This window comes from Dermacentor andersoni, chromosome 10 (genome assembly GCF_023375885.2).
Source record: "Dermacentor andersoni chromosome 10, qqDerAnde1_hic_scaffold, whole genome shotgun sequence".
In the NCBI taxonomy this organism is placed as follows: domain Eukaryota; kingdom Metazoa; phylum Arthropoda; class Arachnida; order Ixodida; family Ixodidae; genus Dermacentor; species Dermacentor andersoni.
Genome location: NC_092823.1, coordinates 46,476,582 through 46,502,880, shown reverse-complemented (window position 1 = coordinate 46,502,880; position 26,299 = coordinate 46,476,582). Strand labels below are relative to the sequence as shown.

The 26,299-nt window shown below is 44.1% G+C and overlaps 1 protein-coding gene across 3 annotated transcripts; it reads right to left on the bottom strand.

The window, feature by feature from the left end:
* Positions 1–1,567: 1,567 nt before the first annotated feature.
* Positions 1,568–23,969, bottom strand: LOC129388257 (uncharacterized). 3 transcript variants are annotated; one of them, XM_055078399.2, is made up of 7 exons: positions 23,723–23,969; positions 22,703–22,806; positions 18,425–18,617; positions 17,056–17,208; positions 13,665–13,750; positions 7,888–8,104; positions 1,568–1,689 (listed from the first exon to the last, which is right to left on the bottom strand). In XM_055078399.2, exons 1-7 carry the CDS (start codon positions 23,819–23,821, stop codon positions 1,669–1,671), a joined length of 873 nt encoding a protein of 290 aa, XP_054934374.2. In that variant the 5' UTR covers positions 23,822–23,969; the 3' UTR covers positions 1,568–1,668. The 3 variants fall into 3 exon arrangements, with proteins under 3 accessions (XP_054934374.2, XP_054934376.1, XP_054934375.2); XM_055078401.1 differs by lacking the exon at positions 7,888–8,104; XM_055078400.2 differs by lacking the exon at positions 17,056–17,208.
* Between the last annotated feature and the right edge of the window lie 2,330 nt (positions 23,970–26,299).

Genomic DNA, 26,299 nt, shown 5'->3' with positions numbered 1-26,299 from the left:
CAGCAATAACCGTTGGACAAATAAAATTTATTGCTATCCTGTCCTATCCTGCGAGTACGCAACGTATATATTATTAAATGATTATGTTGAAAATGCCCATATTTCTTCCAGTTCCGCGGAGAATCGAGGCATTTTTAACCTAAAAAAATTACCGCGATCGGTATTAGTTTAAATCTCCTCACGTCAAATTTACTTACCCTCCTACTCAAGCAGCGGACGTGGACCAGCAGCATTGTTTGATCAGGCCAGGCAAACCCTCTCCTCTGTCTTAGGAAGTTACTTTTGCATGCTTTAAAAGCGAACAGCAGTGGCTCCTTGACTGGTGTTTCTTATCTAATTGCCTGACAAGAGTCGAGGAGCTCGTACAAGTAGAGAGCCTTTTCGTGACAACGAGTTAGCCCAGCGAAAGTAGAAAACAGTAGGAGGAGGGTGGTGCCGGCGTATGCGATTGGTCCTCTTCCCCTTGCTTTGTTTGCGGTGGCTGATGGAAATCTTGGCAGCGTGCCACGCAAGGATAAATATGCCGCTAAAAGGGATCCTTTGCGAATATACGTTGGCATAGTTATTTAGTATACGCGGCCGAAAAGACTCGCCAACGTTATTGTGTCACGAAAAGAAATTAATCATACACGCAAATAAATCCAGTATTCCTGGAAGCTGCGAATGTTCAGTGCCAGAGTGATCAGCACTCGGCCATAATACGCTCCATTCGGAACGGTATGGTCTCCGGTTATCACGAAGATTCAGTTTTACTCGGCATATTACCGCCTTTTTAATGCTTACAAGTCACATTGACGCGGTGGGATATCTTGGTTATGCTACTCTGCGTGGCAGACAGGTGAAGGGGCTTAATTAAGTTTGATAAATAGCGGTGTGCTAATGGCGAAGAAGTCATATAATTAAAAAAAAATTGTGTTTTGTTGCCATGATGGATATCAATGTTTACTGATCATTACGATAGGAAGTTCTAGTGATTTTCATGGTGTGGCATGACAGAGAGGCGAAGTAGGGCTGACCCGAAAAGCTGTTGACCAGTTATGAGGGGCTGATTGCAGGAATCGAATAGAAACAGTTTTGAATAGCTTTACGTTACATCGCCCTTGCTTTCCGCTGCGACCCACCTGCTACACATAACATTTCTGCACATCAAGGGGCTATCCAGGCATCTTTCGAAAGTAGGCTGTATCACGCCGAAAACATTGAGCAAGTCATAGGTTCAGAAAATTTATGAAAAAAAATTATTCAGCAGCACGTGTGCATGAATTCGGGAGTTTTATCTGCCAAGACTACGATTTGATTATGAGACACGCTGTACAGTGGCGTACTCCGGATTAAGTTTGACTAACTGGGGATCTTGCGTGTACCCAAAATGCACGGGACAAGGGCGTGTTGGCATTTCGCCCTCGTCGAAATGCTGCCGTTGCTGCATGAATTTGATCGCACGACCTCGTGCCTCACAACGCAACACCAAAGCCGCCGAGTCGCATCGGCTGGTTCCGAGGCACGTGTGTTCGCTATATAGGAATAATATTGGAGGAACATGCTTGCATCACTTGAATGCGGAAACTGAAGTTTCGTCATTGTGCAGTGTTTAATACCCTCAAAACACACTAGAAATGTTTGAAAATTATATTCCAGTTTCTACTAGTAAGTGTCAGCAGGTGTGCTTCAGGGGATGTCTCCGGTAACCTGTAAGGCAAGGGAAGAAATCATGAATAAACAATAATACGTAAATGCAAGTGCGTTCAATTGAAAGCCATTGCTTAAGCAATATTACGATCAGTCGCGTGGTGCATTTTACACAATACGGTTCCTTGTCAGCAAGAGAAAGAAGTGCCCACAGCTCACTGGTGCTCTGGGCCTCTCGCTGTTATGCATTTTTTTACGTTCTTGCCATTTTCGTGAGAGCCATTTCATCAAGGATGAGCAAGAAGATGTTCCCACGACCACCTGAACGAGGCCACTCGTCTACTTCATCGCTCATTTTTGGGCGACGTGCCTTCGGAAGCTCGGACCAGCTCCATTCCTGGGAGAGCTCAACGCCAGAAGCCATGGACTCTGACAGCGAGTACACCGTAGTCATGGGCCGCCGTATGAAGAAGATGCGCCGTATGTCGACTGAGGCGTCTTCATCGCATCAGAGTGAGCAAGAATCCTTCATGGTTTCTTACGTGCCGCTCTCGAAGTCACACAGCATGAACTCCCTTAGCAGGCAGTTTCTAACCGAATATTTTGAAAGTGTGGCCCCTGGGCAAATTAACGAGATCAGGATCAACGCTCGCAAGAACATCCTGACAATAGATGTGAAAAATTCCGCAATACTTGAGAAGTTAAAGACCATTCCACAGTTAAGCGCAATGCCCGTCCGCTCCTTTATTACTTACGGGAAGGAGACAACAAGTGGTGTGATTTCCGACGTGGAGCTTGAAATCAAGCATGCGGACCTCAAGAGTCTTTTGAGGTCATCGGTGCGCATTCTTGAGATTCACCGCTTGGGACCCTCCCGATGTATCAAGTTAACGTTTGCTTCTTCGACATTACCAGCGTGTGTAAAAGTCGACTACGTTATACACCGAGTACGCCCATTCGTTCCGAGGCCTATTCAGTGCCGGAAATGTCACAAGATAGGACACGTGAGCGCTGTTTGTAGAAGCAAAGCCACCTGCTCGCGTTGCGGCGGAGAGCATGATACCACCGACTGTGAGGCGTCCTCATTTACATGTCCCAACTGTGCTGGCTCTCACGAAGCGACTTCGAAGGAATGCCCGAAGATGAAACAGGAGGTTCGTATTCTTTGAAAAATGGCAAGAGACCACTCTTCACGTAAAGAGGCTGCTCAATCTGTTCGCCAAAGTGACCAACGCTCGCGACAGAAGCATCGCAAAACCATTTCAGGAGAACTACCCAGCGTGGCACAGGTACAACGACCACTTCTGCCTGTGCGTGCATCGAGGACGGTAACGGCGTCTACTAATAATTCAAGGTCGACGAGAGCACGCGGCAAACATTCGCCTTCACCGGCTGATACAGACACGGAATGGCCTTTGCTGCCCTCTAGGCCCACTGCCATGCCAGCGGGCACTAGCGGTCCTCTGCGCCATGAAGCCAAGAGTTATAGGGCCAATGAAACCGATGACACTACGGGCAAGCAAGGAGATGAACACAAGGAGAAGGAGAGTGTACAAAAAATGCTGGCGCACCTAGTAGAATCAATGCGCGTGATTCTCGGTGGTCTCGAGACTCCGGCCGCTAAAAGTGCCCTACAAGTGCTCGCCGTGCTAGAGCCGCTTATCGCAGCTCTTTATATGCTATAAAGATTTTGTTTGGCGCTTGTGCTGTTCACGCAGGGGAGGCCCACACCAGCTTCGTCCTAGCGCCTCTACTTTTAAGTTCACTCAAATCGTTGACTACAGACTTGATGCGAAACCTCATTGTGGCTTCATGGATGACATTTGTGAATGTTTATCATCAGAGTGTTGAACTTGCTTTCACCTTTGCGCATCCCTCTTGCTATGTCATCATCATCCCTCATCACATCTTTATGTCCCCGTTCCCCCTCCCCCTGTGCAGAGTAGCAGGCTAGAGCGCCTTAGCTCAGGCCGACCTCTCTGCCTTCTTTCAATTAAATTATCTCTTATCATTCATAGTGAAAGATGATTGATTAAGCATTAGTCTTGGTGAAAGGGAAAGATTGTTATCCGCCGGGCAGTAGCATGAAGCTACAAATGCGGGAAGCCATAAACTTTCTTTCCTTGTACGGTGTTCTGCAGAAACCATTTGCCGCATTCACTGTCCCTATTCGAAGTCTCGAGTTATCAGACCTCGCTCTGCGATCTCGTAGCCCCCTGGTTGGCGCTGATAGTAGATGGACGGTGTCGGAAAGACGTTGGTTCTGAGTTCAATCCTCGAAGCAGGACAAATTTTTGTCTACTATGCGGAGGTTTCCTTTTAAAAAACTTCTTATTGATTTCGTCTGTCGCTTCGTCGCACCCTGAGCTATATAAACATTTTTCCATTCAGGAACATTCCTCTACCTTGTCGGATTCTAGAAAACTGATTTCTGAACAGTGCAGATTAGAGCTGCAGGAGATAAGTATTGTCGAAAACTAATTAGCTCTTGAAAAACGTGCATCCCCTAACTGCGCAGTAAGAACAGATGAACCCTTTTGGACATCAATCTCGAGGCCCTCATAGGGCCACTTTCACGTCTCAGAGATTGGAGATCACACATATGTGCGATGGCTAGCATTTTCGCAAAGCACACGTAGCTTAGCCTGTAGTTCTTCCCGATTAAAAATGTTATGATGAACCTCTTCCCTTTAGACGCTCTCTTTAAAATCTGCCTCTTTTTTTTTATTTGGACATACGAAAACTGGAATCGGTTCATTAAAATCTATTGCGCAGTTGCTAGGCTTCCTTATCTTGAAATCTGGGCTAACTTTTGGTCAAAAAAGGGTAAATAAGTACATTCTCGTAACTTTTCGTGTAGTAATATTAGTGTCGTACATATAACAATCCGCATTCTATTTTCTTTAGAGCAACTGTAATTAAAATAAAATTCTGCCTCAGTAGTGTTGATAGGAGACCTCTGAGGTGATGCATTTTCTTTGAGGAGGAGAATTTAGAGTAATAGAGAATAAGAATTTAGAGTAATAGAGCCTTCACCTCAACTCTAATACAGCCCAAGCTCACGCACAATCAGTATTACAGATACCGGCCGATAAAGTCTAAGCAACAGTGGCTGATTAAACTGCTACACGGAGGGGCAAACCTTTCCGTTGGCGCCTGGGAGTACTGCATCAGAAGTAGGATTATCAAATAGTAATGCCGTCTCACGGGTCCAAGCTTGAAATATGCAAGTTTGCATAGAAAAGCGCTGCTTTTCGATAACTTACAACAAATGGTATTACCAAGTAGTGGCTGCAGAAAATAGACCTTACGCGCGTACTCTAACATCCCAGGCTAGCAGTATTCCTATCCGCGGCTGAGAACCCGTTTCAAATTGCGCCCAAATTGTGAACTGCTTGCACCTTGAAACGAACTATGGACTCATTTACTGAACACTAAAGGGTATTACTCCGGTGATTGTTAACCATATTAGGCGATTGTGACTTTCAAATGGCATTGACAGTCCTGTTACGGTTAGGTTGGTTCAGTTTGCTTAGGAACTCATCAGTAATTTTAAGTAACGATTAAACGAGGCATAGTAACAGAAACAGCTAGCTCTGCGTGTTGAGTCACTATGAGTTGATGACGTCAGATATTACATTACCTTAATATAAACAAGCAGAACTCGGGCTCAACACGCAGTACACGCAGTGCCAATGCCAGAAATCGAAGCGGACAATTTATTCACAGGACACGGCTCACTTTTGCAGCTCTATCGAACTAGACAGCGGCAATTTAAGCGACAATATGAGCGCTGAAGGATCGCCGTTTGCTTTTGAGCCGCCGCGACCATGCGAGGCAGCTGACGTGCCGAAGCCTAACACGTTGTGCAGCGGCAACATGAGGCGAAGCACCGACCATCTCGTGTTTCAAAACAATGATGATTGGCCGTTGTCTCGTAGAAGAAAAGACCGAGCTGCGCCGTTTCTGAACGATTTGGCGGTGTAGTCTCTGACGTCACAACCACACAGTTGCCAGTAAAATATGAAGCATTCGTGGGCATGAGTTACATAAGTTGCACTGATGAATAAATTGCGGCCACTGACCAAGTCAAGGTGAAACAACACAGACGTTTCAAGACCCGACTGTACCCGGTCAGTGGTCGCAATTTCTTCATCGTCATGTTTCCTGACCAGACGAACTTTCGTCGAACTCTTCACTATAATTTGCAGTCATATTGTTTAGCTCAGGTGATCGGGTGAACCTATATTCAAAATAATAATGAGTTCAGTGGACATCGAAAAATCGCCACAACTGCCCTCTAAAGTTGATTTCCGACAAAAGCTGCTCCGTCAGTTTCACTATTTTAAACATCTGTGAAACTTCACTGAGTGCACTTTAAGCTAGTCGTAACAGGAATCAACAAAATGACCAATAAGTTGTTTCAGAGAACATGTCGTCATAGCGTCAGCAGCACCGAACATATGCGCTTACAATTTGATAAGGTGCCCTGAAAACAGAAACGTTACCGGGGGTTCGTCATGTGCTATAAGATATACGTTTGCTTTGTTTGTTTGTTTTTGAAAATATAAGTTCATCTGAGACACATGTCGTTTATATACTCTCTTCGTCCTTCATTCATTTGTGATTGCTGCACAAACTACACCATGAACGCATATCAACTTGCTCAGTCTTCCGTCCTAACGATTGCAAGATGTATGGCAAAGCCGGAAGTGCAACGAAGTCGTGGAAATTCCCCGTGGACTAAAGCAAGGATATCACCTGTCGCCATTGTTGTTCATACATTATGCTAAGGCCATGGAAATACGAGAGGGAAGCCATGGAATTGGATTTGTCGTAGATTCATAATGACCAAAGGGTGCACCAGAATGTTTCTGGACTGATGCATGCGAACAACAGAGTTATACTGCAGAACAACAAGAGAGAGTTACAGACACTTGCAAATATGTGTGGCAATGCAGCTGCAAATGCAGTTTTCAAGGTTAGCACAGAGAAATCCAGAATTATGATCTTCACTGAACGGACGAGTATTTACGTGGTAACGAATCAGCAAGTCATATCTATAATCATGCAATACTATACCACGTCATATGCATAAACTATTTAGGCAAACACTTAAGCACCTACCAAGATATTCTAAAAATAAATAGGAATTTTAATACAGCCGTAATGATAGATAGAGCACTTTAGAGCTAGAATGAATCCCAAGCGGTGCCTGGAATTCGGAAAGCAGTAATGGTACCAACGCTAACGCCCGCACTGACATTCTGTGCTTACAATCGATGTATTGTCGGCATTGAAAGATAACCAAAACTCGGTAGGCCGGTAGACTTTGGGAGCACACGGTAAAACTTGAAATGAAGCAGTGCAAGCTGGCATTGGTTTAGGCCGCTGTTTTTTGAAGTCGGAGAAGCGGAAAACAACATTGACGTTGAAGAAGGACTCAGAAACATGGGTGAAAAATAAGTAAGCGACTAAAATGCGTGACTAAACTGTGCCATTGTCTGTACGCGAAAAGCGTTGACACAGCATGGAGCAAAAGATGAAGAAAGCTGGCAGCGAAGTACAGGCGTGCGTTTACAACGAGAAGCCATCAAAAATAAAGTGCGAGATGCATGCCCAGTAAATTGGGCGCAACAAATGAAAACGAAGAAAGACGATGGGGATATACAAGAAAACGAATAAAGAGATTTGAAGGGAAAATCCACGATAGTAGAAAGGGCCGTGCGTTGCTATTTGAGGCACGAACTGCAGTAAATATTCGGATAAAGATGAAGCATGTGCCTGTTGCGGCTAAGACAAGGAGACCCCTCCGCACATCCTAATGGAATGCGAAGGTATTCGCGCAGTGCGACCCGTAGGTAACGTACGCTTTCCAGAAGCGCGTGCATTGAAGGTGGACGGAAGCATATAGCCGTGTATAAGTAGAACCATCTCAGGAGTTAAAGAACAACGGTAAATCATGCACCGTGGTCAATGCTTTGCTCTTTGGGGGAATGTATCAAATTTTTCGAGCCTGTTGCTATTTTTAAACACACTCAGCCTGCATTAAAGTTGGCAACTCTACTTGAGAACACTAATGCACTTTCTAGACGATTCGGCGTGTAGACCCGCTGCCAGTGCTTGCCGCTAAGGTGAAGCTTCCATTGTTGAACAACTACGTATTGTAATCTTTCAAAAGGCACAGCATTTGGAATGGAAAATACATACAGGATCCAGACAGCCGAGTGTTTAGCATTGCGTTTTGGTGAAACTTACGATTGTGAACTCCATAATTTTGTCGGGCATGGGTTCTATGTGCATTCCGTTCAGCGCTATGTGTTTCGTACTTCGGTTCAAAATTGCCCCGGTGTTGGTGTTTGCATGACCAAATGCGAATCCATCATTGTACACTTTCAACAAGCAAGCCGTATCACCGGTGGAGGGAATCGTCGCCTCTAAAGACGTAACACCCATCTTGAGCTTCAATGTTATGCTGAAAGAAGAAAAAGGTTTCAATATCAAAATAAAGTCGCGCGTAAAATTTATCTGTGCGCGATTGTGCAATATTCAGGAATGCTTCGCGCTACGTATCGCCACAATATACCGGATCAATTCTAGATTTTTTTTTTCCGCATTTTCCGGTTCAGTAAAAAGGAATATCTGCACCGAAATTATTTGAATACATCACTGTGCTATGGTGACATCTTCCACATGCTGATCATTTCTGCACTTGTCGGGGATCTATGAATAAATATGCAGTTACAATTTTTAAAATCTCACCAATGCACTTCCAGCAATGTAAAAACCACAAAACGCTGGTTAAGGCGATGTTTAAGGCCATGCCTCTTATACTAAATGGTTAGTGACAGTGCAAGCATGCAACAAGTATATGCCATGCGGGAACCGATTTGTAAAAAAATTTCATGAACATCATTTTATTTAAAAAAGGTGTGTGTCATTTTTTAATTACAATGACAGCCATCTAAAGTGGCCAGACATCCATACTAATGACTTTAAAGCCTCAACTTTAGAAGCATGCTGGTAACTGATTCGCGTTACTTGACTCGGATAGGCTGTTGGAGATTTCATGTTTATGAACATCAATTTGCCTAAATAAATTTTTAACTTTAGACACGCAGAATTACACTACTAGTGATTGGTTGTCATGTAATAACATCTCTACGATATCAAAAATATTATTAATTTAGCACATACAGCGCACTGGGAGAATGGATTTGTTGTGAGTAATTTCTCAGGTACATGGATGTCAAACATTGTTTAAGGTTCCGAAAAGCGAAGCCAGCAGGACCGACGTGTGCGTAAATTCATTAGTTGTGCGTGTGTGGGTCGTGAGCTTCTGTGTGTATCAAGAGCAGCACCAAGGCGACAGCGTATAAGATGATCGTAATGCGGCAACTGCATTATTTCTACTCCGGCCACACGCGACTCGTTAGTCAATGGGGGCAAATGTCTAAATTCTCATGAAGACTGCTTTTAATAAAGTACCCCGTTTGTCATACATTCGTATTGGCTCACATTCATTTGACTCGCCCTCGTATAGCTTGCAGAACTCCTGCTTTTTATACGTGCTCTTGCTCTCTGTTGCGAATATAATTTCGGGGCAATTACGATTCACGACCGGTGACAGCTGCTCTTCCGTAGTACATTGGAACAAATGACAGCGTCATGGAGATTTTTCACTGGCCATTGCATATATACAAGAATGTAAACACGGTTCTTGAATGACAAAGTTTCATTAACATATTTATCCTCAACTTGTTCGTTTCATGGCCTTTTCATTTTTCATATCCGCGGCATGCGCTGCCTTCCTGGTTTCGAACTGTTATAGTTCTAAAGTTCGTGTGATATTTTCTTTAATTAATGAATAGACAAAAACATGGAAGCATTGATATCAGTTACTTTGGGCACAATTTTTGCCACATACGACACCATTCTTTTATGAAAAAATACACATTTTACTTGTTGGGACAGTGCGTAGCGTTCAAGAATTCGTGTACAATGGTAATGCAGTTATTATTCATGTATTTCATCCCTCGACAGATTGGTTAAGAGGAAGCTTCAGCTGGGGCCCAATCCGACGCGGCCTATTCAAATGCATGTAAAACGCAGAAACGCTTTTCTGAGATAATCCTGCTAATCGCTTTTATTGAAATTTGTTGCATATGAGAGAGAAGGTAAATCATAGTGTCTGTTGGAAACGGAATTGCAGTTTATGGCCTGAATTTCGCATAAAATATTTTGAAAAATTTGAAATATCGAAAATATAGACGCACGACGTTTACAAAATAATAGCTATGTACCAAGAACAGATATCTCGGTTCTGTAAACGGCAACTATTAGGACAATCAATGAGGACAAATTTGGTGTGTCAATTTGTATCTTGCGTGAATTGGTTACATCGTGTACAAGGGTTCCGCAAAAGTCGTATTTCCATAATACAATTTTTTTAGATTCATGTTTAACATCTATTTTGTCCGCTGTAGGTGTACTATTAGATGCAATTCACAGAATTGTGCTATCATTTTTCATTGTTGAGTTACTGAGTTTTAAACTTGATAGTTCTGTTTTCTAAAAATTTGCGATTTTGGCCAATTTTTAATAAAGAATTGACCGCCTAAATGAAAAATTCGACACGAACAGTCACTATAATTGAAGCTTTTCTTTTAAATTCAACAAACATCGTCAAATTTGGTGCAGTTGTTGCGAAGAAAAACGAATTGCCCTCCTACATGTATTTAAATAGCACCACTCGAGCTAAAGCTTCCTCTTAAGGAGGAGGCCGAGCTGCAGCATGAGCCCCCCCCCCCCCCCAACGAAATTGCTGGCTACGCCACTGCATATTCACACTATCAATCAGGTGGTAGAGAAATGTGGGGAATATAACCAACCCTTATATATAGCTTTCACTGATTACGAGAATGCGTTTGATTCAGTCGAAACCTCAGCAGCCATGGAGACATTAAGCAATCAGTGTGTAGATGAGCCGTATTTAGAAATACTTCAGGTATCTATAGCGGCTTCACAGCCACCGTAGTCCTCCATAAAGCAAGCAGCAAAATCCCAATAAATAAACGCGTCAGGCAGGGAGATACGATCTCTCCAAAGCTATCCACAGCATGTTTACAGGAGGTATTCAGAGACCTGGATTGGGAAGAATTGGGGATAAGAGTGAATGCAGAATGCATTCGTAACTTGCGATTGGCTGATGTATTGCCTTGCGTAGTAACTCAGGGGACCAACTTCAATGCATGCTCACTGACGTAGAGAGGCAAAGCAGAAGGGTGGGTCTAAAATTAATCTGCAGAAAACTAAAGTAATGTTTAACATTCTCGGAAGAGAACAGCAGTTTATGATAGGCAGTGAGGTATTGGAAGTGGTAAGGGGATGCATTTACTTTGGGTAGGTAGTGACCGTGGATCCGGATCATGAGACTGAAATAATCAGAAGAAAAAGAATTGGCTGGGGTGCATTTGGCAGGCATTCTCAGATCATGAACAGGTTGCCATTATCCTTCAAGAGAAAAGTGCATAACAGCTGTGTCTGACCAGTACTCACCTACGGGACAGAAACCTGGAGGCTTACGAGGAGGGTTCTACTTAAATTAAGGACGACGCAACGAGCTATGGAAAGAATGATGGGTGTGACGTTAAGGGATAAGAAAAGAGCACATTGGCGAGGGAACAAACGCGAGGTAATGACATCTTAGTTGAAATCAAGAAAAAGAAATGGGCATGCGCAGGACATGTAATGAGGAAGGAAGATAACCGATGGTCATGGAGGGTTAAGGACGGGATTCCCAGGGAAGGGAAGCGTAGCAGGTGGCGGCAGAAAGTTAGGTGGGGCGGATGAGATTAAGAAGTTTGCAGGGACCGGATGGCCGTAATTAGTACGTGACCGGGGCAGTTGAAGAAGTATGGGCGTGTCCTTTGCACTGCAGTGGGCGTAACTAGGCTGACGATGATGATATCGCAGTTATGCCATCATCTTCATTCCAGCTTCGTCATCCGGTTGTCGTGTCCCCGTCATCCCGCCATCGTCGTAATAGAGTTGTCCTAATTTTTTTCTCGCCATGTCATCGTCCTAGTCAGGCTGACGCCGCTGTATCTCCATCATCGCTTCATAATCGTGATCTGATTGTCGCCATTGTGTCTTTGTCGTTGCATCAATGTGATTCTTTCTTAGGGATTCCATAGTCATCAAAGTGTTGTCAGCATAAAGTCGACGTCATGCCGTCATGTTCATGGGCGATCCCTGGCAAGCGCTGTGAAAAATTAAAACAGCTTATAAGCATCATATAACTTCAGCTATATGCGCCACACCTCGGACGGCTTGCGCGTGTAGCCGAAGCAAGGGAAGTCGCAGAATGACCATTTCTTTAGAGAACTGTGACTTCAACAATGTAGTGTGTCACTACAATGCTTGACTGCTAGTCGGATCACCTTCAACCGTAAAAGCGAGACAGGTTACGCCGTAAGTTTTTATTAAAGCTAGGCGTCGTAGGAAGCTGCCTTGCTATCTACCTACCGACACGCGTGAAGGTGCCTAAAATGAGGCAAAGAATGCTTCGGCATTAGCAGATTGTATGTGTATTATATTGCAAGGGAAATTCATTTTTACCTCGTAACATATCATTACATATTGCTCTAGTTGCAGGCGAAGGAAAGGAAACGTATCTTTATGCATTCAAGTCAACGGATATCGAGCAGTAAAAATGGTTCGGGCAGTTATCTTGGTTCCCCAGAAAAATTGAACCACAACTCTGCCTCTCGAAGTATGCACATAGTCGAAGCGCTTAATGTATGACACATGTACAGCAGCAGCGCTCGTGTTCGCACTACCCTGTGAACACTACTCCATCATCTAGCGGCTCCTCCACGAACTCCGCACGACGTTCGTTGTTCGGCCTGCGTCATCGTACGAGCGGCGCACGAATGCGTAGGAGCCGTGTACGAGCCGTGTACGAGCCGTGTATCAGCCGTGTATGAGGGGTCCCTCTCTGGCGAGTCTCCTGCGACGCGGTTAGCCATCGGGCGGAGCACTCGCCATGTCGGGGCGTAGCCTTCGATATGCATCGCGAGTCGATGCTTGCGAACGCTGAGAATTACTCCACCCCACCCCGAGGGCATTCGTGGCCGAGCACGCTAAAGCGTCGGCTATTCCACTTGTGGATCCCTTCTGATGCTTGTCCAAATCCTTCCTGCACCGGTGAAATTTTGTTAGGGTCATTATGCTGAGTATGATGTCAGGTCCACCTTTTTTAGTATAAACTACTTTCGGTATCGATTCGCACTTCAGACTGAACTTACCAAATAACAAAACGGTCAAGGACTAGCCATTGGCTATGGGTAAATATCATGAAATCAAACTTGCCTAACAATGACAAAATTGCTATTCTCATTAAAAAGGGGCACGCGGTGTGAGATAATAGCAGTAGTTAGCAAGGTAAAGTTGACAAACTAATGTGACAAAAAATAAGCCTTCGCTGTACAAGAATAACCATCGACATTTCATAATCGCGTTACAAATGCGTACAGATCCCTCTGGGCACACACGTCACAATGCAGTCAGGTGAGCAAAATCTAGCATACTTGGGAGGATAAGTTAATTGGGAGCAGAGAAACATTTTGTTTAACGCTGCAATTTTCTAGGAAGCAAATACTACACTTCAAAGGAAATGGATGGTCTTAGGAAAAAATATTTGAACCCAAATCAAGACGACACTGACACCAATCATATATTTCAATCAGGTAATTCATTGTCTGTGTAGCGCTAGGAGTGTTCTAGTACTTGCTTTCTGCCGTTCACCGAAGGAGACGTTGACGAAGGCACACTCAAAATTTAGTTGTACCTTTGTGTGGACCAACAAACATTCTCTGACTTATGTGCGCGCATATGACGCATATATTACTTGTGGAGCTTCTGATCCGGTAGCCTATGGTCGACAAGCGTTCAAACACGTTTTATCGTGCAGCAGTTCACGGCATGTGAAAAGAAGTTGCAGAGAGACAGAGGTAGTTTGTAGACAAACTTACTTAATATCTTTGGGCCATTTGGCGTGTATAAAGGCATATCCTCCTGCTCTGATGCTCAAATTGCCGTGCTCGAAGGCAAACCTTGGCTGAAACACAGTTTGTTGAAGGCATGTTAGTCAAATATAATTAGCACACTCTTCAGCAACGTACTGCATGCCCCCCCCCCCCCCCCTGTAGATAAGATAAAATAGTGTTCACATATTCTGCGATGAATGAAGCAGCCTGCGCACTGTAACGCGGTAACCAAATTGACATATGCAAGTGCGCACGTCTCTAAATAAGGGTTTTATGCTTCGACTACCGTTATAGCACACCATTGGAGCAGAGACATCTGCATTAAAGCGTAACAACGCTCCTTGTTATGCTGTAAATATTTTGTTGGAGTGGAGCCGCTGGCAATATCTGCATTTAGGCGCAGTTTGTGCTAGAACTGATACAAAGCACAATATCTGTTGACATCGTAATTTTGGGATTTTGTTAAGGTGCGCAATTTTACCTGGGCTGTGCAAACCAATTTTTTCAGATATTTTCGGCTCCCTTGTAAGTACGAATAATTGGACGGATCGAACGCTGAGGTGGGCACTCAGGGTAAGCGCCTGGGGCAGTAAACAACAATGGGCGCATACAGACTACCACAAGCTTATTTGCGCATACGCGGATGTCCAGCATGTTTATGGTTAGGTCACGCGAAATCTACTGCAGTGGGTGGAATAAAAAAATGGCTGTGGCTTAGCTAAGGTTAAGCCCAGGATGCGAAGCATACTAGCCTCTATTTTAGTTGTTGAACCACTGTTTAGCCTGGTGAACTGCTGTTGCTTGGCTATATTTGGTTCGGCTAGTAGAAGAAACAACTCATGCGTTACTCTGCTTCGCCTTCAAGAGTGGAACGCGACAGCGTTCCCGTCGACCCGCCAAGGGGTGTAAGACAATGGGCTACGGCGCAGTGACTACGCGCCCCGCATTGGACGCGGTGAGCGTCGAGCAACGCAGCGTTCGGCGCGGCAACGAAATGTGCGCCTGAGCAAGCGACGCACGCCTGAGCCTTAGAAACAGCTCGTTTCTAAGGCAACACCGCATTCACTAGAGGCGCTTTTGTACCGCTTCGAAGCATCGTACTCGTGGCTCAGTGGTAGCGTCTCCGTCTCACACTCCGGAGACCCTGCTTCGATTCTCACCCAGCCCATCTTGCAAGAGTTGCCGCGACGCCGCGAGCGACGGCGCGCGTTGGAGCCCCGTTTCTCCTCTGTCGTGACGTCACGGTGTCACGTGGTATTGAAGGCGACACCGCCGCGCCTGAGGAGCTGGGTTGAGCTCTAGTAATATGCTTCGCATAATAATTCGGGCTAATCCAGCCCGACTCGACACCATGTGCATGAACTCAACTTCTCGAGTCAATCTTGCGCGACAGCTTGTGTGGTGTCGAGGGGTCTCACTGCAGGCCGCGCACCATCGACCCGACTCGCATGGGCATTTGCGTGCGAGCCTCCATTGAACCGGGCTGGGTCAGCGTACCTTTGCGCAGTCAGGTTTACTCGGCCCAACTGGACGCTTCGCGAGCCTAAGCGGCTAACGTTTACGTAAGTACGATACGCAAATCTCAACTTGACCAGGAAACTGGAACCTTGTCTTTTTTGACAGGTTCGTGTTATCGTCCAGTTGTAGCCAAAAGCAATAGGTATCTGACCAACAAAACATTCGTCTACTCTGGGCAACACGACCAGGTAAGTGACAGGAAGAGGCAAAAAACTTTTTGCTTTGAAACCAGTGGCTGCCAGATACTTTTGCAATTATCGCAATCACATATACGTCGATGCATTTTGGCACAAGTTATACCCCAGCGTTCTCCGTTTAATACCCAGTTAAATTAGCAATTCTGTATAATTGCAGAAAGTGTACAGGCCATTTACATTGGTAGGGATCTTTTTTTCAATTTCGAATTGCAAGATATTTACCAATTTTGTTAGGTAGAAATATCTAAGTATTTGAAGTTGACTCCAAGTACATATAGCGCAGCGAAGCATTAAGTGGTTTCGCCCCTCGGGCGAAACGATGTATGCTGAATTAGAAGGCTACTCTGTTTGACGCCACGAGACAGAAATACGACTTATCTGTTTAGGAAATGCTGCCCGAAAGAAACTAAACATAGGCTTGCGTTGGCCGCAGAAATCCATTAAAACAAAATCATGCTCTTGTTGAAAGCTCCAATTTATTGGAGAGCCGAAAATTTCCAACAGAGGCGTCTGATACGGCTGGTGAAGTCAACTTTTGAATGAAAGCACTTATTTTTTTCTGCTTCTTTCCGAAAACCCAATTTTTTCAGTTCTTCAAATAGAATGTTCTGGTAATTTTAGTAAACACAATACCAATGCTACTGCACAGATTCTAACTGAGGTTAACTACGCACATTCTTGGGTCAAGGTTTGCTATATTTTCAAAAAACAAGTTTCGTTTGACTATGATTTAACAAATTTAACCAAATGTTAGGACACAAGAATGGGAATTCCACAACTCACATCTGAAAAGCAGTAAAATGCAATAAGTATGCGATAGCCAGCCTGGTGGGTTCATGGGTGAATCAGAATGCTAATCATCATTGTTATCAAATGTTAATCAACGAATTGCCTATACAAGCTTAGCAAGTGTTCTGGCGAAGTCTCAGTGTGACTTCTCTTTGCTCTTGCGCTTCAACATCTAAAGTAGTATTCTAGAAAAGGAGGAGATTTCTTGCATAATAAATTAAAATTTACAAAATACCAAATTTCATGTAATTAAGTTTCATAACCAATTGCACTGAATCGCATATATGCATTTATGAATGAATTTAAGGCGGTGATATTGCAAGGCGAAATATGGACCGTAATACTTGCTGCAACGATGCACGGTTTTAAACTTAAATTATCAGGACACCACTGTTTTAGGCACTCAAACACAAAAGAATTCAAATACCAATGCTTCTCCACGCACACTTGGGAGCCAATACCAGGTGGCTACCAGTACCAGGATGGCACCAAAACCAGGTGCCATCCTTAGAATTCGTTGATATTGGACACGCGGAACTCCTTGGGATAGCGCCGGCCACAATTCGTGCATTATATTGTGTGTCGTGAAAAAATAAGCTTGTAGCTGAATCAGGGAAGTTTTGCCGAATACTTGAATACGTATTCATTTTTTCCCTGCAAATAATGTTTGGCTCTTTGACTAATCCAGCACAAAGAAGAAAATTTTTGTCTTCTAAAGGCGTTTTTTTAGTATCTCAATACAATTTAAAACTTAAACTGCATAATATTCTACATCCTATATGCGCGACAAGTTCTAACTCAATACGCAAACGCCTCAAAAGCATTACAACGGGTTTTTTTTATTGCGTACTGAAACAAAGACATGTTATTACCTCAAACCGGACGAAATAATCGGTTGCCGTAAAGTGACTTTCCCATAATACAAATGGGGCATTTCCTACTGGCCCTGTATGGAAGAACCTCATGGAGTCCAGTTCTGCGTAAACATTTTCCTTTGGAAACATGTTTTCGCCGTCGATCTGTACCTGCAAACGTGATAAAAACCGCGCTATTATTTGCTTCAAGACGAAACCGTGTGCAAGAATAACCCTGACTGAAACAAGTCTGCATTGTTTTCTAGGTATATCTAGGTATTCCATGTATTTTTCTCTCTATGGGGCTCCTGCAAGTGTTGTAATTCAGTGCAATGAGGCTCATCCGTGCATGCTTTCATTTATTTTTTTTTGTGTTTTTTTTAGATTTCATAAAAAAGGGCGCGGATATTTCGACAATACGGTTGAACAATCTTTGCGTTAGATTTGTTTTTGTTCACTGGTATTTGTTAATGCTGTACAATGCGTCCAGATTGAACGATATATGTTTACTGCAATACTTGTATTTGTCATTGCCTTCACTGTGGCATCAGTGCGAACAACGTATAGACTTAAGAGCCTTTTGTAGTTCTAAACACAATTATTAACGATTTCTCGTTGCAGAAGTGGAGCTAATTTATGTTTTCAGTTAATTTTTTCTCATGATTATCAACTGATATTTCTTTTGTAATGTAAGCGGTGTTACCCTCCTGTCATAAATTGTTTTTAGCACCTAGCAACATGTCTCAAAATGCCTTAGGCTTACACTGATCTAAAACTGATTCAAAGGCAATTTTTCAGCATATGTCTACACATAATGATTTATGAACCCTGTAGGGGAATCTCCATGTCTTGACTCATGCAATCATATCAGGCCAAATGCGACTAAATTTCTCTGTGACTACTATTTGTATATTTTGGTAAAATGAAGTAGTGAAGCTACAAGGTTGTCTTTTTTTTAATGCCTGCATCTAAATAGCGCGTTAATAGAGAATACATGCACTTGGCGGTCAGCGGATGTGGCGTCAGTACAAGCGGATGTGGCGTCAATATGTGGCGTCAAGAACATTGGCTCAGAGATTTTGAAGCATACTGTGAGCTGCCCGCAGGCGCCACCATAAATTTCATGTCGTACAGAGAAGCCACGGTTTCTAAGTTACGCATCACTCACGACGAGGGGTGGTTGCGGCGTTCTTCTGTTTGTTTTTCGCGTCGGCGACGTATATTTTCGCACTTCTGACGCATCCTCTCGCATTTCAAAAGCTAAATTCACAACGGAAAATGTCTAATAGCGAAACTATGCGAAAAGAGCCTTTTACGTGGTGCCAGATTTTGTGCACTTAGCCTTTACCCAAGAAATCATCTTGTTTTGAGCAGGTGGCAGTCTTACCCGCAAGCGAGAAGCGGCGGCTTCGAATTCGAGCACATGAAACCCTTTCACTGGTGTCCTTATATCCAATAATTTTATCCATTGTTTTCGATTGTTGCGGTAGTACTCCACATCATACGTAGTCGAAAACACGAGTTTCAAGTATGTCGAAGTCAAGTTGGTCTCGTGTGCGAGGAACAAGGCGCATGTGTCTCTGCGAAGAGGAGGGAAAGGGCAACAAACATTTGTTAGCCAGGTGCAGCCAGCGTCGCAGTTTCCGTTCTTCACATCAAGTAAATTGTCATTACGGACAAATGTCGCGGTAACATAAGCTGCTCAGCATAGAGTTCTCACAAACTACGCTTCCGGACAAATCGCCAAATAATATCATACCAAAGAAAATGTAAGTCAGCAATAAAAAGGTGATGGTGCTGCAACGCGACTACCGTGTTGGTACCAACCGAAGAAAATTTCATTCATATTTCATTCATACTTGTGGGCTAGGGGCCAGGAACTGCTGGACACATATGGGACCTGAGAAGAAGGTTCCACCCCATCTGGTTGCAGCGCGCACCAACTGTCACCAAAGGCTCACTACAAAAGTTGTTTCTCTCTCTCTGTGGGCCTCAGAACGTGGCTCAGATGATATTGCAGTACGTGACATGAATATAACGTGTTTTTTTTTTTCGCATGCTGTCAGTGGTCTCCATGGCAGCGGCCACTTCGCCTCGCGCAAAAGGAACGAGTCAGGATTTTCCAATGTGCATTTTTCACCGACTATCTTTTGATTTATAACATAATGTGGTTATGAAGTATCATCTCGATCCTGCGATGTCTCGCAATGAGAGGCAGTATGGGTGAATAAACCCTTCAGCGAGAAACAATCGGCGCGTTTGTGTATCCTGGGAGAGGTCTGGGAAGTCGTGCGCAGCATCATGGCGCATTCCGCGAAACGCCTTGCCGTGCTCGATTTTTGTTTCGGCCATTTCGAAAGTGCCCTTCAATAACCTTCTTGGATGTCAAAAGGGATGACACCGTTCTGAGCCCGAGGGACATACACGTCAGCGCTCGTCCTATCACTTGATTTTGCGACATCAGTTCGCAGTAACAATGACTGAAGCTTCTCCGAGGCCCACTTCTGTGCGTCAATGTTTGTTCGGCATGACTTCTCCTATATATATATATATATATATATATATATATATATATATATATATATATATATATATATATATGATGTGTCTATGTATGATGTGTGTGTTTGTGTGTATGCGTGTGGACGTGCATGTGTGAGGACGTAGTTCTTTGAATCCGATGTTTCTTAAAATCAAAGCAGGCGCAAGTAGAAAATCACGAAAAGAGCACGAAGGCTGGGCTTTTTATGAACGTCACAGCACGGCGGAAACGTCGCGATCAAAAGTTTTAGCTTGTGTACACGCGCTTTGTATTTCTGTGTACATAGATCAGCTATTTCTGAGAGACCAAAAAATCCCCTCTCTTTATAGTCGTGGTGGCGTTATTTACGTCTTGGCGTTCTTTACAACATGCGTACGAGAGAGCGGCTTGTAAAGTGTATAGGAACGCACCAAAACACCCACCCTTTTGTCCACGCATTTATTGGGCGTAGAGACAAGGGTGTTCGTTTTCGGAGCGTTGAGGTGAGGGTGTCCCTGACAACTTCTGTCCGTAATCTGCGCCTGGGGATCATTAATTTGCTACTCTAAAGCATGTCGTAAGTACCCGGCACCTGTGTCTACGGCATATTTGTCGCCGTTGGAGACTGAGCTCTGGTGCTCAGGATTTTAGGCACATCGTGCTCAGGGAGGCCACACTAATGCCGAATGTTAGGAAGGATAATGGGCAACAAATCTTCCAAATCATTCATAGAGTACGTACATCACACAAAAATGCTTCCTTTAGTTTTTATTTTCTTCTGTTCGCTTTTGCGACGGACCCTGCCATCAAAGAATAATAAAAATATTGATGGTCGGTATTTCTGGCTTTCTTTTGTTTTTATGCTAGTCCTTCGCTGAACGTGGCTTTGTGGGTAGATTTCCAAATATGCATCATTATTTTAACTTTTATAGTAGCTTTGTTTACGTCACGTAATCACTGCGCTAGCCATTAGCAGAAAGCGTATGTCTGTCTTTGTTGCCATTAGCTATAGCCACTCCGCCTGCGCACGTCCTAATTTTGTTATTGTTCGAAAACTGCCAGCGGTTTTTAATTAAGCAGAGATTTGAGAAACTCGATTGCGCTCTACAGCTACTCAAGAAGTGGCTCAATGAGGTTGCCTATTCGCTACGCTGTTGGGCTGCTAAGCACGATTGAGGTCGCGGGAACTAATTCTGGCCACGGCGGTCGCACTTTGATGAGGGCGAAATGCGAAAACAACCCGTGTACTTAGAGTTAGGGGGACGTCAAATAACGCCAGGTGGTCCAAATTTTCGGAGTCACGCACTTTGGCGTGCCTCATAATGAAATCGTGGTTACGGCACCTGAAAACCCGTAATTTCGGCCGAAGAGTGGCACGTAGGAGCGGATGAACGTAGAGAACGCATACGATGCTGGCAGACACGGAAGGTGAACGGTAATGGAGCTCCAACGACGACGATTATGTCCGACGCGGTAACAATAAGAACAGATGGGTTGATCATCCGGTATTCTCCATTCTGGAGCATTCCGAAAGCACGAATGCCTGGTCTGCGGACGACGAGTGGCTACCGTGGCGTGTGGCCGAGCATCCGGACGAGCTTCTGGGTACATGGATGGGCGGTCGAGATTCGCTAATACCTCTCTTACTAGCTATTCAATCAAGGATACCAAGGCATCGGTACATCCCGCATGTGCGATGGAAAAACGGGCGCTTTATTAGGTGCGGGACAGGCAGCGTCAAGCTCATGACTGACAAGCTCATGACGGACATGACGGACAAGGTGGGTGGCAGCCGGGGAGCACGACATGACGAAGTCGCAGCTGAACTGCAGCTGAGTCGGCTCCCACGTGTGGTTTGCGCTGACGCGTTTATAAAGGTTGATCCCGTCGTGAATGTCAACGTCAGTTTAGCCGCCGAACACGCCTGTGTCATGGCCAGGAGGCACAGCTGTGCAAGTGGAAGCGACGGGAGGTGCGGGCGGTGAACGCGGCATTTCTTCACCGGAAGACATGTTCGTCATTGGGATGAAGCGGCCACTGCGGAGCTCCATGCTTGTACGGGGAACAACGCGTACCTCCACCTCAAATGTTATGTAAAAAAAAACAAAGAAACGAGGTCTGATTATATACAGGGTGTACTCACACTGATATGGAAATCTTTTGAACAAAACATGGGACAGCACGCAAGAAGAACGGCATCATCCCCTTCGTGGTCTCTTTTCACCGACGGCTCTTCAATTTTCAGTAGACGCGTAGCAACAATATGAGGCACATAATAGGGGGGACGGGGGGGAGGGGGCTCCAAATTAATTTGAGAAAAAAGAACTATATGGTTCTATAATCTGTACCCAAATCTAAGTACTAGAGCGTTTTTGCTTTTCGCCCGGAACGAAATGCGGCTGCCGCAGTCTTGATGAAACCTGCTGCCTAGGGATCGGCAGCGCAGCGCCAGAACTACTAATCTGCTACGGCGGGTATTCTTTCAATCAGCATGTAGGAAAAATTGAAAACCCATTTTAGAGTACTAAAGTGGTGGCACGTAGTACGCGAGGCACGTCGAAGCATTTATATAACCATTCCTTTACTTGAAACGATCAGGCCCATGAGCTTACCTTCAAGAAAACACATATCAATATACCGGAATACGTTGCAAAATATTTTCCGTTAGCTTGAGATTAGGACGACCGTTTTGACTTTTTGAGTAGCACTCAAAAATTTGTTCTTTAATTTTGTGATTAAGCCAATGATACCATTGCTTGATTTGAAACCAGTAAACCCACAAAGTTGTTTTTAAAAAAAAACACATACTGGGGTTTCAATATACGCTCTAAAAAATTTTTCTTTAATTTGAGTTTAGGACGGCTGTTTTGACTTTTTGGGTAGCACTCACATTTTTTCTTTATTTTTGTGAGTTAGCCAGTGAGAGCAACCATGAAAACGTCTATTTACTTCAGAGGCTGCTAAATTATGGGGAGTATATTCCATTCGCTTAATGTTCGCGTGCCTTTCCTATGGTTTGGTGCAGGTTTGCTGAAGCACCGTGTATATGTAACACGTCGTGTGGATAATATTCTATGATTTGATACGGAAGAAAGGCAGCAGTATTTTATCTACTTCTTAACGAGTACAGCAAAGGCTTCTTACAGATCAGCTCCGTCGTACTGAAAGACGACAGTAAAGGCGAACCTCGCGCTGAAGGTCGAAGGAAGGTATAAACTGAACCGCTCCTTGTCAGCGTTGAAGCCACCCTGGAAAAAGTGCGCCAGTTGTGTTAGTTTAGGACCTGTGATCTACAGCCATGACTACTACCGTTCTCCTGTAGTCTAATTGATTTACAAAATTAGAAACAAGTGTAGTGCAGCCGAAGGCAAAAGAGAATGAAATGGAAAAATGGGTGCTATGCATTGTAGTCCTCTCTGTCACCTACATCATTCCACTTTATTTACTTTCACTTTGTTTATGTCAGCTGCACTGTACAGAACTTCAGGCGTGCTGATGTGAGATTTCAGGTTAAGTTAATTCTTGAGAAAATTACAATTTATGGCTGACTTATCGAACAGTTCTGATGAAGGATAGATAGATCGCCCGACAGATAATGACGATAGGGGATAGACATTAAGTTTATGCGAGTGTGTGTCTCCATCCTGGTGCTTATCTCTTTCGCACTGAATATTTCCTACGGTAAATAAACCATCACAACCGTTCTCTGTTGCGATGACATAGCGATGACATAGAAACGCAGAGTTTGATTTACTAGTATGTCTATCATTTGCTCATGCTCAAGCTATTTTTAATGGCGATCCATTTTGAATTTAGGCCCCAAGATTTAGTTTTTCTTTATGGTTTTTATGGAACTGTTGCTCATTCTTTAGCAATAACTTTGGTCCTTGCGCACACAAGGTTGCCTTCGTTTGTACTTCTATGTTTTGTGCGTTTGCAGAGACTGGAAGTAAACACAATGTTTTACTTAGATTACCATGGGATAATTTTTCTGCTTCATTTGCTAATAAGTAATATAGAATTTGTAATTGTCGAAGCTGTATTGTCAGAGCTTTTACCAATAGTTTATAATAGTAATAAATAGAAGAAAACCACTCTACGAAAGTTTTCGTCTTTAATCCTACTTGAAAACGTTACTTTCCCATGTCCCAACTCCTTGCTTACCGTGTAGATAGCGTGGGCTCCGAGTCTGTTTCTAGCATTCACGATGTACTCGCATTGCTTCGTTGTTGCCTTCATCAAGGGGGTCAGAAAATTAGCCATTGATTCTTCTTTCTGGAGCGCGTAAAGTGAAAATATTCACTTGTATGTTGTGGTTCAATGGATTTCTAAGAAAACTCCTGGATGCCTAAGTGATCGCTGCAAAACAGTATCTTACTGCTAGCGATGCACTTTTAGGCGATATTTGGTACGTTCTGCAATGCAATAATAATTTTTTAGGCAGGCCGGCGCAGGTGTTTCTTGCAGTTGGAGCTTTCCGAGTGCTGCCATATATTCATAAATCTATGCGCATCACCTCGCAATACACATTGAATAGATGGCCCGGTTCGAGGAAAGAAAAGCCAACTGTGATGCCATCGAAGTTGCAGGTATAATTTATTTTAGCCTGGTGTCTAGCCTGTGTAGCCTTCTACGTTGCACGGTGCCCATGATGCAGCTTCAGCGCCTTCGTAGAAAACGTCACTGAATACGCCCTGCTTACTGTAACTGAAAAATTAAATATGGCAGGGTTTTTCAGTTTGGTAGGCTTGAAAAGTGAGTGATAACTTGCAGAATGACGGAAACCCAGGAGAAAAAATAAATACGTTAAGCACTCCCTTCAAACCAATGTAAACACAGAAACGCCAAATTGTTGCTTTGCGGTCTGCTGTATTCTCCATGGAAGGGTCCTTGAGTAAAGCGAGCGAAAAACAAACATTATAACGTGGACCTTCACTGCGTATTCAGTTTCGTGGATGTTCCAGAAATGTTCTGCAGAATTATTTTGAAAAAAAATACCGATTTCATGGAGGCTCGCGACGGGAAACGCGCACCACCATCACAAAAACTGAATTTATTTTCTTATTTCGCTACGGCGCAGGTTGCAACGAAATACATTTGGTGCATGATGAACTTCTTTATACGTCTTTACAATCAAATTTCTAAAGTGAGTTTGTCTGTCGCAGATCACAATCTTAGCCGTGCATGGCCCTTTATGTCGGTACCCGGACTCGGGCTTGTTTTAAATAAAGTTGTTCTCTCTCGCTTTCGCTCTCTCAGTGCCGACCACGTGCATTTGTCTATATCATGTGGGAACTTTCTGGCGCTCATATTTCTCAAAGTTCCAAGCAGTGTCTTGTGCTCTTTATTCTCTGTCATAAAACAATTGCGGCCTAACGTGAGCGCATGCTTCTTTATCTCGCAATACATTTAGCACACTCAACGCTATTCAACGGCGTGGTAAAATAAAGAGTAGCTTCGACTTGCGGGGTAAGGGTAGCCATAAATATTGTAGCGCATGCATCCTTTCTAGAGGAATAGATCAGGGGCACTTCATATTTAATAGTTTACTTCATATTTATTTCTGCTACTTGCAAGAGCCGCGCAGAGCCAAACTTGTCTCTAAGTCGATCAATTGTCCTATCGTGCTTCGTTATAGTTTAAAGGTGACCAGCCGACACTTTGAGGAGATGTGTTTCACACAGTCGCTCCAGGATTCACGATGTACGCACAGTCAGCGTGCCCGCCACGCATGTACCCTTCGTTGTCGTTCTCCCCCACCCCCCACCCCCTTCCCCGTCCCCTTTTTAAGCATGAAATGCGTTTAGGTACCGCTGTCGGCGACCTTTAGGCGAGCTCGAGCCAAAATATTGTGCCTTTATTCGGGCCCTCCAATGAGAAAACCCGGGCCAGTTGCGGGAACACAACGAGATCATCCGGGCAACCAGTCTGAACTTAAGAAAATGCGGTCTCTGGCCACTGAACCATTTGTACAGGACTGGGCAACATACGCTAGAGACTGGCGAAACAACTTACGGAAAATGTTAATTCCGAGTTCTTCCTAATGTTCCTTCACAATATTACTCAGGCTGTAACTTCAGGTACGCAGAAATTTTATTTCTAATTTCAAATAGTGACGTTGAAAGGGCAGATACAGGGCACCATATATTTCATTGTCATCTTTTGGCGCTGAGACAGGATTGCCTCTGTTCCTTTGAACGTCAGCGGTCCGTGAGTTCCGCGGCGCGGGTTTTGCGTCGCCTCGAAAGATGGCGCCATGCTGCGAGGCGCCTCCTTCAGGCGATTTTCTTCCAGCTGGGCAGTGCGCTCTTTCTCGCTGACTCTCTGACGCACAGCATTCACACAGTTTTGTTCTTCTAACTGGGTAGCGTCCACATGGACCAGTGCACAATATGGCAGGGTGTGGTGTGCCATTGCGAACATGCATTAGTCTTTTTTAGATTGTGGTTAGTATCATATGGAACGATTCTGCTTTGCCGGTTGCCATTTCATGCCTGCACCTACTCACGATTACGGGAGAGCCAGTGATTTTTGTTCTTTGTGCCTTGTCCATATGGTGGCAGTCACATTTAGCACCTGTAAATTTACGTCGACCTCTATGATTTGTCCCCATAAAGTTTGCTTCATGATAACCGATATTTGGTGGAGAAGGGCTTTGCGTGTAGCTGTGTCTATTTTAATGCAAGAAAAAGTTCCTGTGAATTGACCTCGTTTATTATACTGGGAAATTGGGTTGAGGAA

Coding starts and splice junctions, on each gene's coding strand:
- LOC129388257 (XM_055078399.2), bottom strand. CDS start 23,821: ATGGCTAATTTTCTGACCCCCTTGATGAAGGCAACAACGAAGCAATGC. Junction 22,807..23,722: donor GAGCCCACGCTATCTACACG/GTAAGCAAGGAG, acceptor CACTTTTTCCAG/GGTGGCTTCAACGCTGACAA. Junction 13,751..17,055: donor ATTATTTCGTCCGGTTTGAG/GTAATAACATGT, acceptor ACTGTGTTTCAG/CCAAGGTTTGCCTTCGAGCA.